General features: G+C 39.6%; 3 protein-coding genes across 3 annotated transcripts; all 3 read left to right on the top strand.

Moving 5' to 3' along the window:
* The first annotated feature begins 6232 nt into the window (after nucleotides 1-6232).
* On the top strand, nucleotides 6233-9369 carry LOC143556453 (uncharacterized). The gene is made up of 2 exons (XM_077045764.1): nucleotides 6233-7851; nucleotides 8884-9369. Exons 1-2 carry the CDS (start codon nucleotides 6319-6321, stop codon nucleotides 9130-9132), a joined length of 1782 nt encoding a protein of 593 aa, XP_076901879.1. The 5' UTR covers nucleotides 6233-6318; the 3' UTR covers nucleotides 9133-9369.
* Nucleotides 9370-13894: 4525 nt separating this feature from the next.
* On the top strand, nucleotides 13895-14269 carry LOC143556468 (uncharacterized). Its single transcript, XM_077045777.1, has one exon. The coding sequence runs from the start codon at nucleotides 13895-13897 to the stop codon at nucleotides 14267-14269; it is 375 nt and encodes a 124-aa protein (XP_076901892.1).
* Nucleotides 14270-14348: 79 nt separating this feature from the next.
* LOC143556467 (uncharacterized) lies at nucleotides 14349-15125 on the top strand. Its single transcript, XM_077045775.1, has one exon. The coding sequence runs from the start codon at nucleotides 14349-14351 to the stop codon at nucleotides 15123-15125; it is 777 nt and encodes a 258-aa protein (XP_076901890.1).
* The last annotated feature ends 2140 nt before the right edge of the window (nucleotides 15126-17265 follow it).

Below are 17265 nucleotides of genomic sequence, written 5' to 3'. Positions count from 1 at the left end.
ACTTCATATCTTTCCGCCATTATATTTAAATATGTTTTCATGCAGGCGTGGATGCAACCGCATTCCAGGGTGGAGCGGGGAGGAGCACCTCTGGACCCATGACGGTAGGTTTAGTCAACCTATTCGAGGCGATGATCCAGGCGGCTGCGCCTGCTTCAAGTGTTGGTTCAGTTGCTCACTCGGTTGAGGCAACTGTTCCAACTGTAACATCATCCCCGCCGGCTGTCAATGCGATCTTCACGGAATCATTCACTGAGCCGGCGGTGATATTTTCTGCGGGTTCTTCCGCAGCGGCGGCCACGGTTGTGAGTTCACCTCCAGTGAGTTCACCTCCGATGGTCTCTACCGCAGCGGCTTCGACCGTGCCTCCGGCGCCGGCGACTACCTCGTCCCCGGCCAGTTCAGCAGGTATGTTCGGGGCTTCTAGCCAATCTCTGCCTCCTTCCCATCTGCCTGACCTCTTGGATGGATATCCGTTAGGTTTGGGTGATGGGTTCGGCGGCTACCGGCCTGTTGTCGACCCTACAGGTGCGTAGGGTTATTTTGGCCTATTCTCTCTGTTTTTTTTTATATATCATCTTTTCCTAACTGCTTTTTGTTTTTACAGTGTCGGATTCCAATGAAGTGTATGTTCCACGTTGGAACATCCGCCGAGGAACAACCCTTCGGACGGCTGTGGACTGCGTCGAGTGGACGCGCCACGCCGCTCCAAGTGGGGCGCTGGGGGAAGCTATGTCGAGCTACCAGGAGGGTAGGCTGACAAACGAGCTTCGAATTCTCCGTGCCCGGATGCAGCCGCGCGTCGAGCTGCTTTGTCGTGAAAACGACAAGTTAAAGGCGGCTCGTATCCAAGAAGTAGCTCAAGCGCGGGTTATCTGGGAGGAGAACAGGAGACTCTCCGCCGTTGCTGCGGAGAAGGAGAAGGCCTTCAAGGCCCTTGAGGTTGAAGTTCAGGCCCGTCTCGAGGCCCGTTCCAAGGCTACCCAAGTTGTTAACGAAAAGCTTCGGTTGGCTAAGGAAACTGCGCGGAACGCAACCGAGAGGGCCACCAAGGCTGAAGCTGTTGCGGAGCCTCTGCGCGCCGAGAATGAGGAGCTCAAAGCCAAACTAGAGAGGCTCCAGCAGGCTCATGACGCCTTGGCCATGGAAGACGCCAAGAAGCTTCAAGAGATCTTGGACCAGAGGGGTATGCTTGACCATACTGAGCGTAAGCTAAAGGGCGTTGAAGAGGCTGCTGCTAAGGAAGTGTTGCTTGCCAACCTTAACAAAAGTGAAGCCGAACGCGCCTGTAACCAAGCTCAAGCTGCCCTCAAGGAGGCTCTGGTTACCAAGGAATGGCTTCTACGAGAAGCGTTGTCGCAGGTAAGCTTAGCTTCATAACGTCTTTACGCTTTCCTTTGTACTTAGAAAAGGTTTTGATACTTGGTATTTTTTCTTGTTGTAGGTTGTGCATCGAGTCGTCACGGACACATCATATGACGATGCCATGAGCGCAGCCCTCAACGCTTCTCATGAGGATGGGGAAAAGGCTGGCTTCCTGCTTGGTCTAGGGTTCGTTGAGAAGGGCATCCCGCCTTCCAACTTCCCTTTAAATGATGTGGATACTGAAGCTGTATATGACCAAGCAGTGAACCAGTATGCCGCCTTCCCGCACCCGGTGGTGGAGAAGGTGAACGGAGTTGCTGCTGCTGATGATGGGCTAACCATTCTCAAGACCTTCCTTGAACCGCCACAGCCAACTGATGGTGCGGGTACAAGTGGGTTTGGAGGGAGTGGTCCTGAAGCTTGAACCTTTAGATCCCTTCCCACTGTTAGGATAGGTTTATGTTTTTGTATAGATTTACACTCTTGTAGGCGGGTAGATACCCGGCCATTCTTGTAATACTTGAATTTTTATGGAATGTATAAATCTTTGTGCGGGTAGGACCGCCACTTTCACTGGATGACTTGCTTTATAGATGTTATATGACTTGCTCATGCATATTATAGCTTAATTTGGCACTTGTTTTGCCGCATAAACAATATATGATTCGCTCGTGCATACTTTAGTTGAACTTAGCAATTTTCCAAGTGTTTTGAATAAGTTAACCGTTCGACGCGCGGTAGTCAATAGGTTAGTGTTCAGTTTCCTCTATTATGATTGTGCGGGTAGGACCGTCACTTTCATCTAGTGGGATGACGAATCTTCACCTATGACTGACCTGCGTGAAGGTTTGCCGTTTTTTGTGTTTATGCGGGTTTTGCCGCCGTCCACACGCAACGAATTTTCACATTTATGCGATGAATACCGGCATCAGTGTGTTGAATAAGTTAACCGTTCGACGCGCGGTTGTCAATAGGTTAGTTCGGTTTCCTTTATCATGATTTGTGCGGTTAGGACCGGCACTTTCATTTAGTGGGATGACCCAACTTTACCTATAACTGACCTACGTGAAGGTTGTCCTCATCTGTTTTTTGTGCTTACGCGGGTTTTGCCGCCGTCCACACGCAACGATTTCTTCACACATTTATGCGGTGAAAACCGGCATCAGTGTTTTGATTAAATTAACCGTTCGACGCGCGGTTGTTAATAGGTTAGTTCGGTTTCCTCTTATCATGATTTGTGCGGGTAGGACCGGCACTTTCATTTAGTGGGATGACCCAACTTTACCTATAACTGACCTGCGTGAAGGTTGGCCGTTTTTTGTGTTTATGCGGGTTTTGCCGCCTTCCACACGCAACGACTTACTTCCCCACTTATGTATGCGGTGAAGACCGGCATATCAGTGTTTTAAATAAATTAACCGTTCGACGCGCGGTTGTCAATAGGTTAGTTCGGTTTCCTCTATCATGATTTGTGCGGGTAGGACCGACACTTTCATTTAGTGGGATGACCCAACTTTACCTATAACTGACCTGCGTGAAGGTTGGCCGTTTTTTGTGTTTATGCGGGTTTTGCCGCCTTCCACATGCAACGACTTACTTCCCCACTTATGTATGCGGTGAAGACCGGCATATCAGTGTGGAAAGTTCATAAGTATAAATGTAAGATTATCAGCGTCAATGTGATAAGGAGAATCATTTCCATTAGAAGTGGCTCTGGGCCTTTTCTTTTACAAGTTTGGAATTGATCTACATGCACTGTGTAATTGAGCTTCCTTCCATGTTGTTTGGATGGGAGTGCCATCGAGCCGATATGCACTTGGTTCGGAATCTCGTTGTTTACGCAGTATGTAGTCTCCAACATTGTAGCTGCAGTTTCGTGTTTTTCCCAACTGGGGTTCTACACGCGTTGGCCTGCTCAGCATCCTTTACGCCACGAGGTGTGCGAGTTCTCCATCTCTGACGAATGTCTCGATGATGTCTTTCAAGTCTATGCATTCGTCGGTGGTGTGGCCTTTTGTCCTGTGGAAGTCACAGAATTTGCTCTGATCAGCGTTGTGACGCTCTCGGATTATTGGAGCCTTTGGCCATGGGAGCCTCTCGGTGTCGAAAATCTCGGTGACGCTTTTGGTGAGCGGCGTCCACCGGGGGTTCCGGTTCGACGACTGCCTGTTGTCCTTTCCGCCTAACCGAGGGTGCGAGCCGGATGAGGTGTCGAAGTTTACCCTTGACTGCCAAATACCTAGCTTCCCCTTTTTGTTTAGTCGGGCGGTAAGGACGTTATTTTCTCTTGTTTTCTGGGTGTAGAGGTTTGTGCTTTGGGGAAGGTCTCTACCCAGTTGCTTTTCCGTTTCCGCGAAGCGTTTAGCTGCTGTCATGATGGCATCCCATGTGGATGGCATGCCATCTTTACCCGTTAAGGTGCGGATGAGCTCTGGGTCTTTCGCGCCCTGGATGAAAGCAGCGCGAACAAGATCTTCGCTAATACTGCCCAGACTTAGCTTCTTTGAATTGAAGCGCGTGATGAAGTCTAGTAAAGACTCATCTTCCTCTCGGATGCAGTTGAGGATTGTCCATTGCTCTTCAGTGTACTTTCTTTGTTGACTGAAATGTTGGCTGAACTTCTGTTGGAAGTCTGCCCAATCGTAGATGTGGTGGACCGGTAGACGGTCGAACCACGCTCTGGCTGCTCCAACCAGCGTCATCTGGAACATATAACACCACGTGGGTTCCGTCCAGTTGCTGACGGTTGCCCCCGCTATGAATCTGTTCAAATGATCGTCTGGGTCGGATATACCATCATAAGTGCCGATGTTGGACATCTGTTTGGCACTTCTTGGGGCGATTGCTTCCGCAATGTCCCTTGCAAACTTGGAGGTTCCCGCATTTGCAGCGGTTGGTCTGAAGGTTTTAGAGAAGTCACGTGGGTTTCCCCCCGCGTTTTTTGGTTTGAAGGTTTCTCCAAAATTCCTTCTCGGTTGGAAGTCCGTTTCCTTACGCTTCCCTTTCGCCCTATGGCGAGGGTTTGCGTCGGTGTCGGACTCCTCCAAATCACCGTCCGAGTACTCGCACTCACTGATCATGTTGAGCTGTTGAATGCTTCCGAATTCGTCAGCCTGTTGGAGTAAATGCAAGCGTTCATCCAACTCAGCTTGGAATTCCTTCTGACGTGCTTCGGCCCACGCTTTAACTTGATCGAGTGTTTGGCGGGGGAGCCTCGTCTGTTGTCTCTCCAACTGGGTATTGGTGAATCCCAGTGAAGGATTGTTTACTGCACTTGCCCCGGCTCGGGTAACCGGGGTAGTGTTCGTAAAATTACTGCACTTGCCCCGGCTTGAGTAACCGTGGTAGTGTTCGTAAAATTTGTGTGCTCGCCGGTGTTCCTCCCAGTAGCTGGGGTTGTGATTACCGGGATTTCTTGGTCACTCGTTGGCTTTGGCAGCGGAGTAACCTTAACCATCTTTCCAGAAGTTTGAAAAAACTGAAAATGAATTAGTTCTAGCTTTTATGCACGGATGGCGCTAACGAAGAAACACTAAGTGACCCCGGGCAGATTACGGATAATCTGGGGGTTAAATAGATGTTTCCCACGAGGGTTATGTCCGGCAAAGACGGTTCTTCTGATGACCTGCAAAACAGACACGGTGAGCTCGTCACTGAGAAGGGGAAGGTACCTCCTTGTGACCACCCTCCGGCGTGAGAATCAGACTAGATTGCTCTGAATATAAATGTATATATTGAGAGATTGCTAGAGAAGATAAGATGTGATAAGATAAGATAATGTGTCCATACCATTCCAAGGTGTTGGAGTATTTATAGCCGAAGGTAGGTTTCAAGAAGGTACAGCCGGCTGAATAGTATTCCTGTTCTGCCAACTGTGGGCTACGCACATGCCATGCTGGTGGTTGGTGGATAGGCAGCGGCTGATAGTGACCAGGCCGGCTGTGTACTATTCCTTTTCCACCAACTGCAGGCTATGCACGTGCTACGACAGGTTGGTGAGTAGGCAGCGGCTGATAGTGACATTAAGTAATAGAGCATGCTGCTCGTTGTACTGTTGTCAGTGAGCTGCCGCAGCTTTGGTCAGATCTTTTGTCCATACCTCGTCAGGTAAAGTACAAAAGATCCTCCAGTAGCGTACGGACTGGCTCATTTGGGCGGGAGTTTTCCTGGCTTTGTGCGGGAATGTTCCCGGCTTGCTCACTCTTTCTTCAGGTGACATTACTGAATTATTTAAGAGTTAAGTGCCTTGTGCGTGTAGCCTTGCTGCGCGGGTAGCCTTCCCTGATGGCTAGTATCCGTTGCTGCGGGAACAGGCGAAGTACGTCGACCATTGGGAGGCTTTTCCTGCGGGAACAGCTTGCGTACTGCGCGTAAGGACGTCACGTCTCTGAGCATGGTGGGTCCTGCGGATCCAGTTGGTTTCTGCGCAGACGTTTCTTCAAGGTGAGTTGCGAGTTTAGCCTTTGCGCAGACGTCCCTGTTGAAGGTGAGTCTTGCGGGTTCAACTGCGCAGACGTCCCTCTTTGAGGTGAGTCTTGCGGGTCCAACTGGGCTCTGCTGGGACCTACCTCTTCACTTATCTTTATCAATGGTATTGATGATTGATTGATTGATTTTCAAGGACCACACTTGTCCCTGTATTGCAGGTATGCAAATTTGTGATACAAAACACCCAATGAGCTCAGTTTGGTGATACTATCTTGCTTGTACATTTGTACTTGTATTGTCTATATCAAGAACCTAATAATTGCAGTTAATTTATGTTTGGGACACAGTCTAAAAATGTCATTTGCATGAGTTTAGAACACTATAGTATTATTTGCTAAAGTATTGGTTATTTAAGTTCATATTACTGCACTCATTGCAGGTTTTGGAGGACATTGATCAAAGATTAGAGCATTAATATTTGTCACGCCAACTTATTTGTTATAATGCTGTAAAGAACTAGTAGATATGGCATCATCGTCGTCGTCGTCATCATCTTCGAACCACAGGCAAAAGCAACATGATGGAAGCAAATCTACGGAGACGGAAGAGATTGTTAGATACATGTCGAATCTACCAAGTTATTTGGAGAGGGGTAAACCCGTCCAAGATCGAGCTTTGAATTTTGGTGTTTTGGATTGGGGGCGTTTAGAGCAATGGCAATATCATCATCATCATCACAAACCGAGTGTTGTCACAAGCAATTCAAGCAATAGATCGTCTCTCCGTTGTCATTTAAACATATCAACAGAGGACATCTCAAGTAAAGATGCTTCGGTTAGTTACTCTGCGGATAGAAAGACTACCAACCGATCAAGAACCAAACCAAAAGGTTACAAAAAGAATGATTTACATTCTCAAAATCTTGTTGAATCCAAATCATCAGATGATATGGGAAGCTATCAAACAGCAACATCATCATCATCTTCTAAGGGCAAGGTAAAAATCCAAGATGAGTTAGTAAGTAAAAATGGAATTTTTCAAGATTCATCTTATGTGACCGACAGTTCAAAGTCGCTTCCACTTAAAAATGGAACTTTGAGCAAAAAGAAATCCAAAAACGAAGCTGATTCCAGAACAAAAACCAGCATGACACCACCAATCACGACCCCTGCGGAGACAGAGTTAAATATTTCTTCAAAGAGTTCAGACTTTAAAACAGGAAGCAAAAACCGCTTTAGCTCAAAGCTTGCAGCTACTAAATCTGGTACAAAAACATTGGAATCTACTCAAATATCTCAGATTCCACCCGAAGATTCAAAAATAAAATCAAAAGTGAAAATGGATTGCGGAAGTTGCAAAGAAGTCAAAATTGATAATTCATGCACGAACAAGAAGAACGATTCATCATCATCATCGTCGTCATCATCATCATCATCATCAAGAAAACAGGCTCTTTTTCAGATAGCTGTGAAAAATGGTCGTCCATTATTTACGTTTACCATCGATAACAATAACAACAATATTATTGCAGCCACAGTAAGAAGTTTAACTGGAAAAGACGACTCAAACAGTTGGATTTACACATTTTTCACCATTCAAGAAGTTAAAAAAAAGAAAAGCAATTGGCTATATTTATATAACAGCTCTAAAGATAATAAAAGTAACACATACCTTCCTAATGTAACAGCCCAAATGAGGGTTTCAAACCCTTCAGTTTCAAATGATACCATTAGGGAGTTTGTGTTATCCTCTGTTGACTCAGGTGTTGACCATGATGAGGTGGAAAATGATTTGGCGGGCATTGTTGTTCGCTTTTTAAGGAAGGCGAGTGAGGATGGGGATATTCAAGATAGTTTTAGCATGACGGTTATTTTGCCAGGTGGACATCATAGTGTGCCAAGAAAAGGTGAACCGTCACCGCTGATTGAACGGTGGAGATCGGGTGGGAGGTGTGATTGTGGCGGTTGGGATGTCGGTTGCAGATTGAGGACTCTTGGTAATAATGTGAAATCTGGTAGAAGATTGAATTCACCTGAAAGTTTTGAGCTTTTTCTTCAGGTATGTTTTTAGTTTCAAGATTTGTATGTTAGTTGAGAATTTATGAATAATTTACAAAAGGGTCTTATTAAATACAGGGAAATGAAATTTGTTTTTGGTACGCGTGGTAAACAGTCGGGTTGGTGGGTTGAATTGAAGAATCTGAACGTCACGTATATTTTTATTCGTGTTAAAGACATCAATGCTAACAAAGACACAGTTAAAATCATGTGACCCGTTTCTTTTAACGACTCAAATGGTTGTAAATGGATTGAGTGATTGACAGGTGGTAATCAAGTTGTAGGCGTCATAAGAGTTGTAAACAAGGGTGTAAAAGAACCAAGCTTGGCTCGTTTAACTTGTGTGAGCTCGAGCCTGAGTTCAGCTCATTTCAAGCTGTGTTTTTAAAATTCAAGGTCGGCTCATTTAGCTTGCGCGCGCTCGAGCCCAAGTTTGGCTCGCTTAACTTGCATAAGCTTGAGCCAAACTCAACTCTCTGAAGCTCAAGCTTGACTAATTTATTATTATTATTATTATTATTATTATTATTATTATTATTAATTTATACGCCTTTATAAGTATTTTTAAGTATAGCTATAATTATAATTTTCATATATAACACAATAATAATATTATAATATATTGTCTAGTTATTTTATATCATAATTTTGTATACAATAGCTATTATCATACAAATACATAATATGTTAAATAAATATTATATAATTGGCTCATTTAGGCTCGCGAGCTCGATAAGTGGAGCTCGGGCTCTCGCTCGTTTATTAAACAAGCTTATTTTTAGGCCCAATCTTGGGCTCAAACTCATTTAAACTCGGCTTAATTCGAGATTTAAGCGAGCCTATCTCTAGCAGCTTAACGAGCTGCTTGGCTCGTATACCCTAGTTGCAAACAAGTATAAGTTTGACCAACTGACCTTATAAAATACAATTTTTTTATTCGAATATCAACCCGAACACAACTTTTTTGTCAGATATCCAACCCAAAACCCCCAAAACCTGATTATTTTTTGTGTCATGTGGTTTATAATTACAGGGAGACGTCATAAACGAGGGACCGTTTTTCAGCCTCTCTCCAATAAATGAAAGAATATTTTCAGTTGACTACAACGCGTCTTTATCGCTTCTACACGCGTTTTCGATCTGTATATCGGTCATTGAGTGCAGAAAATCGTCTCATTATACGGAACTCCGGACGTATGTGGCCAAACGAGTGGATGATGATGACGTGGCTCCTGTAACTTATGCATCACTGCCACCTGTCTCCCCTGTTGGAAGGGTCTAAGTTTATATATAGGAGCATGTTTGCACAGGTACATTATTAGAAGATGCTGCATTTTCAGTAACTGAAGATGAGTTAAATATATTGATGGTGTTCATGTAATTGTGAATTTAATTAGTGAGAAATGCTGAGTTTTGGTGTTTGCAGGGGTAGTTTGGTTTTTCACATACTTCCTGTATGAACTGGTGCTGAAGTTTGCTACTAGTGTTTAATGCCAGATTCGGCTGGTTTTGATATAAGTTCTAGGCCGGAATGATAACTTTGGTTTTAAAAACGACAAACCGAACCAGCCAATTTTACAGTTCAACGGTGTGGTTTTGGTGGTTTAAACTGTTTTTCTCTTTATATACCCTATTTTATCTTAACACCCTACAAAACTTCTCATGCTTTTCTCTATGCTTCTAAATTTTCGTCAAAATATGGACCCAGATTCTTGTTTGACACATGACTTTTATCGCCCCTGAGCCTGACACTCTTCTTGATTCGAATTTAGAGGATGAAGCGATATTTGCTACAATTCGAGAGGCAGCTCTACTATTAGACTATTAGTTGAGCAATGCAAAAGCTCACAACCATGTAGACCTCTGCTTGCACGAACCGTTAACTGAACCGTACTATTAAATCTTCTAATACGAAACATTAACCTAACTTTTGATCTCAAAGCGGCAGACTCGCTTCGTTCTAACTGTTTTTTTAACACCCATAAATTATGCATGGTGTAATGTACAAACTTATATTTTTAGCAGTTCAAAAATATGAGAATTTTGGTATGATTCAATTTTGGTTCGGAGGAAGAAAAATCGATACTAATAGTTGGGCTCACAAGTTTAACTTACAAACCATAAAAAACCGACATCAAGCGCCCCTACGTAACTTATTAATTTTTTAAAATTGAAAGAATTATAACAATATCATACTCAAATTAAAAAGAATAAAATACTCGATTTTATGGTGCACTTTTTTCACAAAAATATTAGCGTATGAAAAAATTATGGTCGTTTAAAAATCGTGGTGGGAACTTAGTTTAAGATTAAAATTAAAAACATAAAATGGTTAATGATGAGGGGTCAAACTTGTAAGTTATGTGAATTGTGTTTAAAAGACAAGTTTATCCATTCTTACACATATACTTTATGCATTAGGATTCGTAAAACTCTTAAAATCAAGTGTCTTAATTTACCCTTATCTCATGTATTATATATTGTATAGATATAGATAGTTAGGATATAATTGAACAAAATCTTTTTTAATACAAGTAAACATGACTATTAAAACTTTAAATTAAACTAATTCCAGTATGATTTTTTATAATCTTCGTTCTTGTTATAATTTCGCATCCTAGGTGTTCCATTAATCTTTACCATTTATGTAGCTAAAATTATCATTTTTCCTATTTTGTTATATATAAGAGAGTTGGTAATGATTCGGTTTCTATTTTCAATGATTCAATTTTGGTTCGAAGGAAGAAAAATCGATACTAATAGTTGGGCTCACAAGTTTAACTTACAAACCATAAAAAACCGACATCGAGCACCCCTGCGTAACTTATTAATTTTTTAAAATTGAAAGAATTATAACAATATCATACTCAAATTAAAATAATAAAATGTTCGATTTTATGGTGCACTCTTTTTTACAAAAATATTAGCGTACGAAAAACTTATGGTCGTTTAAAAATCGTGGTGTGAAGTTAGTTTAAGATTAAAATTAAAAACATAATATGGTTAAAGATGAGGGGGCAAACTTGTAAGTTAGGTGAATTGTGTTTAAAAGACAAGTTTACCCATTCATACACATATACTTTATGCATTAGGATTTGTAAAACTCTTAAAATCAAGTGTCTTAATTTACCCTTATCTCATGTATTATATATAGTATAATATAGATAGTTAGGATATAATTGAACAAAGTCTTTTTAATACAAGTATACATGACTATTAAAACTTTAAATTAAACTAATTCCAGTATGATTTTTTATAATCTTTGTTCTTGTTATAATTTCGCATCCTAGGTGTTCCATTAATCTTTACCATTTATGCAGCTAAAATTATCATTTTTCCTAATTTGTTATATATAAGAGAGTTGGTAACGATTCGGTTTCTATTTTCAATGATTCAATTTTGGTTCGGAGGAAGAAAAATTGATACTAATGGTTGGGCTCACAAGTTTAACTTACGAACCATAAAAAACCGACATCGAGCACCCCTACGTAACTTATTAATTTTTTAAAATTGAAAGAATTATAACAATATCATACTCAAATTAAAAAGAATAAAATGCTCGATTTTATGGTGGACCTTTTTTACAAAAATATTAGCGTACAAAAAAATTATGGTCGTTTAAAAATCATGGTGGGAAGTTAGTTTAAGATTAAAATTAGAAACATAATATGGTTAAAGATGAGGGGGCAAGCTTGTAAGTTAGGTGAATTGTGTTTAAAAGACAAGTTTATCCCTTGTTACACATGTACTTTATGCATTAACATTTGTAAAACTCTTAAAACTAAGTGTCTTAATTTACCCTTTTCTCATGTATTATATATAGTATAGATAATCGTTCAATGAGTTTGTTGCTACAACAAATAAGGGACAATAGAGGGCCCAACGTTATAGGGGTAGCTTTGTCACCTCCTTCGCTTGAACCTAGTAGCATGAAAGAACTCGTTTGAAGGTGACGGTCTCCGGATCACCCTCTGACCCTTAACATAGTCATTTATACAATATGAGAATATAAGTAAAGCAGACGAAAAATGCATATAAATGTAGGATGTAAAGAGCATGAAGTGAAGCGATCATTAGGACCTCTCAGGCTGGCTGATAAACGAAGTTGACTTCTGAGTTCTGACTAGTTACTGTCCACATCACATCGAAGATGCTTCTCACTGCTGAAGCGTTTAACCTTCGAAGCTGGTATGCTAATATCTTTGTCCGCTTTGTCCTTGATGATTAGCCTACCCTGTCATTAGAGTTTGTTGAGTTTTATAGGTATTATGTATAGAGTTAAGCTTAAGTAATTATTAGAAAAATGTGCTTAATGGGCTTCAACCCAAAAATGCACATTTTCTTATGTAAAGCATGGGCCCAACAAAGTTCAGGCTTGGAGAGACGGGCTTTAGAGCATTCTCATCCCATCCTCTATCTCCAAATCAAAAATTACACTAAAACTTACTTTATTTTCTCTCTTCATTTTAATTAAATAATACTTTTTATACCTTTTATCATTACCCTTTCTCTTTCCTTCACTCATAACCACTTTCAAAATATATTAAAAAATTATAGGGGATGAACAATAATTTTTCAAATATACAGAAAAATCACTACTTTTTATAAAATATAAAAGCTTTTCACTCACAACATCTTAAATCACTCTTTAAATTATAAAAACATCCCTCACATAATATGAGGGGTTGGATGAGAATGCTCTTACATTTACTTCTCCATTCCACCCAAACTTTATAATCCGATCGCTTTATGCATATTTTATAAGATATTGATGCTTTACTTTTATCAAGGGATTGACTCGTGTTTGTGGATGGGAGTGTTGATTTAAAAAAAAATCCAGAAACTTGACACAAGCTGAAGGCAACACGAACTTGAAATTCATGTAAGGCGTATGTACGTGCAGTGGCGAAGCTTGGACTAAGACACCGGGGGGGCGGACTCAAAATGTATACAAAATTTCACAAACGAAGGGGGCCGTGCTCAATTTTTCGACCGAAAACGGCTAAATTTACACTACGTATAAAAATTTCGGCCGAAAATAGCTAAATTTTACTCTACGTATAAAAAAATTCGGCTGGAAAAGGCAAAATTTTACACTACGTATAAAAAATTTCGGCCGAAAACGGCTAAATTTACACTACATATAAAAAAAATTTCGGACGAAAACGAGTAAATTTACACTGGTGCGTAAAAAAACAGGGGGACTGGGGCCACCCGGGCCCTAAGAAAGCTTTGCCATTGTGTACGTGAAGACGATACGTGTTAAAAAAGGTAATATCTATTTACAATTCATACTCTTTTTTATTGTTTTTATTTCGTTATGTTTTAATGTAGTGTTTAAATTTTTTGTATGTCGGTCTTGAGAGCATACTTTGGTGTGGGCTTTCTTATGGAATGTGGGCTGGATCTAATAAAAGGAGAAGTCAGGCCCAGGTTTGGCCCATATCAGTTGCTGCTGTTATAATGAATATAAACGGAAGCAGCAATATATAGAAAGAAGGTTTTATAATAGTTTTTTGTGACTTTCTCTCTAGTTCTCTGATATTCAGAATTAGGGTTCGTCTTTTTATCTTCAGATTATAGATTGTGTCTGTAACATGAGCATACGGCTTTGATCCATCATTCTTCCGCGTTTGTTTTTCTCTGATATTGGAGTTAGGGTTTTCAGATCTGAAACCCTAATTTCTCGTGTGACGGGCTTTCTGCTGCGTTCTGGTTACTTGATTGGGTCAAGAAGGCTTGATCGTTTTTGGATTGATTGTGTGTTGAAGAGTGGCTTCGTAACCCTAAGTGAAGGTTACGTGTCATCTGTGGAGATTATCACTGTGAGATCGTTCCTTTCTTTTTTTAACATACTGTTATTGCTTATGTTTTTGTATTGCATTAGGCATGACTTGGCTGGGTTAGGGGGACCAGCAATTGTTGAGTTTGTTATAGGTATTTGCTGCATTTAGGCATCCTAGATTTCATGTGCATCATCTGTCGTTAGTTTATTTGGTGTGTGTGCTTCTTTCAATTCTGTGTTAGTAAACTGTTTTGATAAAATGAGTGATTCTGATTCTTCTAGTAGTGAAACCTTGATTAGTAAGTTAGAAGCTAGTGATCCTTTATACCTTCATCCCAGTGACTCATGCACCTTATCAATTATTAATGTGAAACTTAAAGGAATCGAGAACTATCGTGTTTGGTCTACTGCTATGAAACTTGCTTTACAGGTTAAAAATAAATTTGGGTTCATTAATGGTAAGTGTTTAAAACCTGTTAATAATGAGGTGCTTGCTAGTCAATGGGATAGGTGTAACTCTATTGTGCTTACATGGATTTTAAATTCTGTTAGTGATGAACTTTATGTGGGTCAAGTTTATTCTGAACTAGCCTTAATGTTTGGGAAGAACTCAGAGACACTTATGATAAAGTAGATTTGGTCTTTATCAAAACATAAATTTACTAAGTCAAAATGGTACAAAAGTTTCTGAATACTATCACAAGTTGTCTTCCATGTGGAAGCAATTTGATGCTATGGTTCAATTGCCTTCATGTTCTTGTCAAGCTTCAAAGGGTTTTAATGATTTGAGCCAATTGATTAAGCTGATGCAATTTTTAATGGGATTGGACGATGTTTACCAGCCTGTTAGGACTAATTTGTTGACCAGGGATCCATTACCTACTGTGAAGGCGGCCTTTGCTATTATTTCAAGGGAAGAATCTCACAGAAGTGCCAATGGATCCAAAAGTCATTTTCAAAATCTTGGTTTTGCTGCCAAGGCTAATCAACCTTTTGATAATAAGAAAGGCGTTAATAAGGGACCTAATCCGAATTTTAAATATACTCATTGTGGTAAAATTGGTCATACTGTTGAGAGGTGTTTTGAACTTGTGGGTTATCCACAAGGCTCAAAACCTAAAACCAATAATTTTTCAAATCAAGGATCAAAAAATAATAGTAATAGTTCTAATAATGGAAAGTCTGGTACATCATCCAACTCTAATATGACTACTCTTACTTCTAATCAAATTTCAAGATTGTTAGGTTTGTTGGATAAAAATGATCAGTGTCCTTCTGCCTCTAATATTGGAGGTAATTATGTGGGAAGTTTTTCTAAAGGTGTATTTTGTTTTACAAGTGGTTTGTCCACTTCTTTTGAGTCTACATGGGTTGTTGATTCTGGAGCTAACCAACATATGATTATGAATGATAAAAATGTTTTTAACCAAGTTGATGTAACCAAATTCAATATTAAATTAAGCATCCCAATGGTTCAAGTGCCTTGGTAACTAAAATTGGTAGTGTCAAGTTAAGCAATAATGTCATTTTAAACGATGTGTTTGTAGTTCCAGAATATAATGTCAACCTGCTCTCTATATACAAACTTGCCTGTGATAACAAGTTATCTGTTACATTTAATGAACATCATTGCTATATCCATGACTCATACACAAAGAGAATCCTGGTGACTGGTAATCAATTAGATGGTCTATACTTTTGTGGAGATGCAACTTTACCTGTTAAGGTGTGTTACAATAGTATAGAACAGAGTAGTATTTGGCATTCTAGGTTGGGACATCCAGCTTTCCAAGTACTTGAAGTTTTAAAGGATGATTTATAAATAACTATTAAAAATGATTTGTCAGTTGGCAAAACAACATCGGGAACCTTTTCCACTAAGTGATCATAAGTCATTAGTACTTGGAGAGCTGGTTCACTTAGATGTGTGGGGTCCATATAGGGTTAACAGTAAAGAGGGTTATAGATACTTCTTAACTGTTGTGGATGACTTTACTATAGTTGTTTGGGTCTATTTGTTAAGGAGTAGGAGTGAAGTATTTTTTAACATAGAAAGTTTCTTTAATATGGTTAAAAATCAGTACGGAAAAACTGTTAAAATATTTAGAACTGACAATGGTACTGAGTTTATTAACTCACAAACTCAAGATTTTTTTAAAAATAATGGAATTATACATCAAACCTCATGCACTCATATTCCTCAACAAAATGGCATAGTAGAGATAAAACATAGGCATTTGTTTAATGTTGCTAGGGCTTTGTTATTTGAAAGTGGTGTTCCTTTATCTTTTTGGTCCAAATGCATTCTAACTGCCATATACTTAATTAACAGGACTCCCTCCTCTGTTTTAGAAGGTAAGTCTCCATATGAGTATTTGTTTGGTTTTAGGCCCTCTCTTAGACATTTAGAAATTTTGGGTGTCTTTATTTTAGCACTGTTTTAAATAATACAAACAAGTTTGAGAAAAAAGATGAAAAATGTGTTTTTTTTGGGATATTCTTTTCAAAAAAAGGGATATAAGTTGTGGAATTTAGAAACTAAACAAGTTTTTTTCTCCAGGGATGTTAAGTTTTATGAAACTGTTTATCCGTTTAAAGATAGTATTTTTCAAAATGATTTTGAAAAAATTAGTGATGCTTTTGTTAATTCTTTGAATTTTTTTGATTTGTTTTCTGAAGATACTCATTCTTTCTCAAATGAAAATACACCCGATGATAGGGGGGGGGGGGGCGTCAGGCTGTACTTGCACTAGTAAACAGCCACCTAGTGATAATTTTCAGATTGAAGGCGGGGTTGTAGATCAGCAGCCTCTCAATCTTGATGATATCCCTAGTGAGGTAGTTTCTAGTGTAGGCACAAATGCTGAAAATATCACTCCTGAGGGTAATCAAAACGTTTCTCAGAATAATAATCAAACAAATATGAGGAGATCGTCTAGGGAGTCGAGGTTACCTAAATCCCTAAATGACTATGTTGTTGAGGGAAGGGTTAAGTATGGGTTAGAGAGAGTGTTAAATTACTCTAACTTGTCAAAAGAAAATTTGTGTTTCACTTCTGTCTTAAACAAAACTATTGAACCTAGAAATTTTTGGGAAGCATCCTCCAACCAAAATTGGATTGATGCTATGAATAAAGAGATGGATTCTCTTAATAGGAATAATACTTGGGAAATAGTTGATCTCCCTAGGGGGAGAAAACCCATCGGATGTAAATGGGTTTATAAAATTAAGTATAGATCCAATGGTGAAATAGAAAGATATAAAGCTAGGCTAGTCGTCATAGGCTTTAATCAAAGAGAAGGGATAGATTTCGGTGAAACGTTTTCACCAGTTGTGAAAATGATTACTGTAAGGACAGTAATCTCTTTAGCTGTTAAGAATAATTGGTCTTTATTCCAACTTGATGTTGATAATGCTTTTTTGTATGGTGATCTGTTTGAGGACGTTTACATGACATTACCTGAGGGGTATTTTTCTAAAAATGATACTAAAGTGTGCAAACTAACTAAGTCTTTGTATGGATTGAAACAAGCCCATAGAATGTGGAATGAAAAACTTGTTGGTGTTTTATTTTATATTGGTTTTGAACGAAGCAAATTAGATCATTCTCTGTTTGTTAAAACCTTAGGT

Source organism: Bidens hawaiensis, unplaced genomic scaffold (assembly GCF_021521415.1).
Source record: "Bidens hawaiensis isolate Kalapana, Puna unplaced genomic scaffold, B.hawaiensis_p1.1 tig00018576_1, whole genome shotgun sequence".
Lineage (NCBI taxonomy): Eukaryota > Viridiplantae > Streptophyta > Magnoliopsida > Asterales > Asteraceae > Bidens > Bidens hawaiensis.
This window is presented reverse-complemented; position numbering and strand designations above follow the sequence as displayed.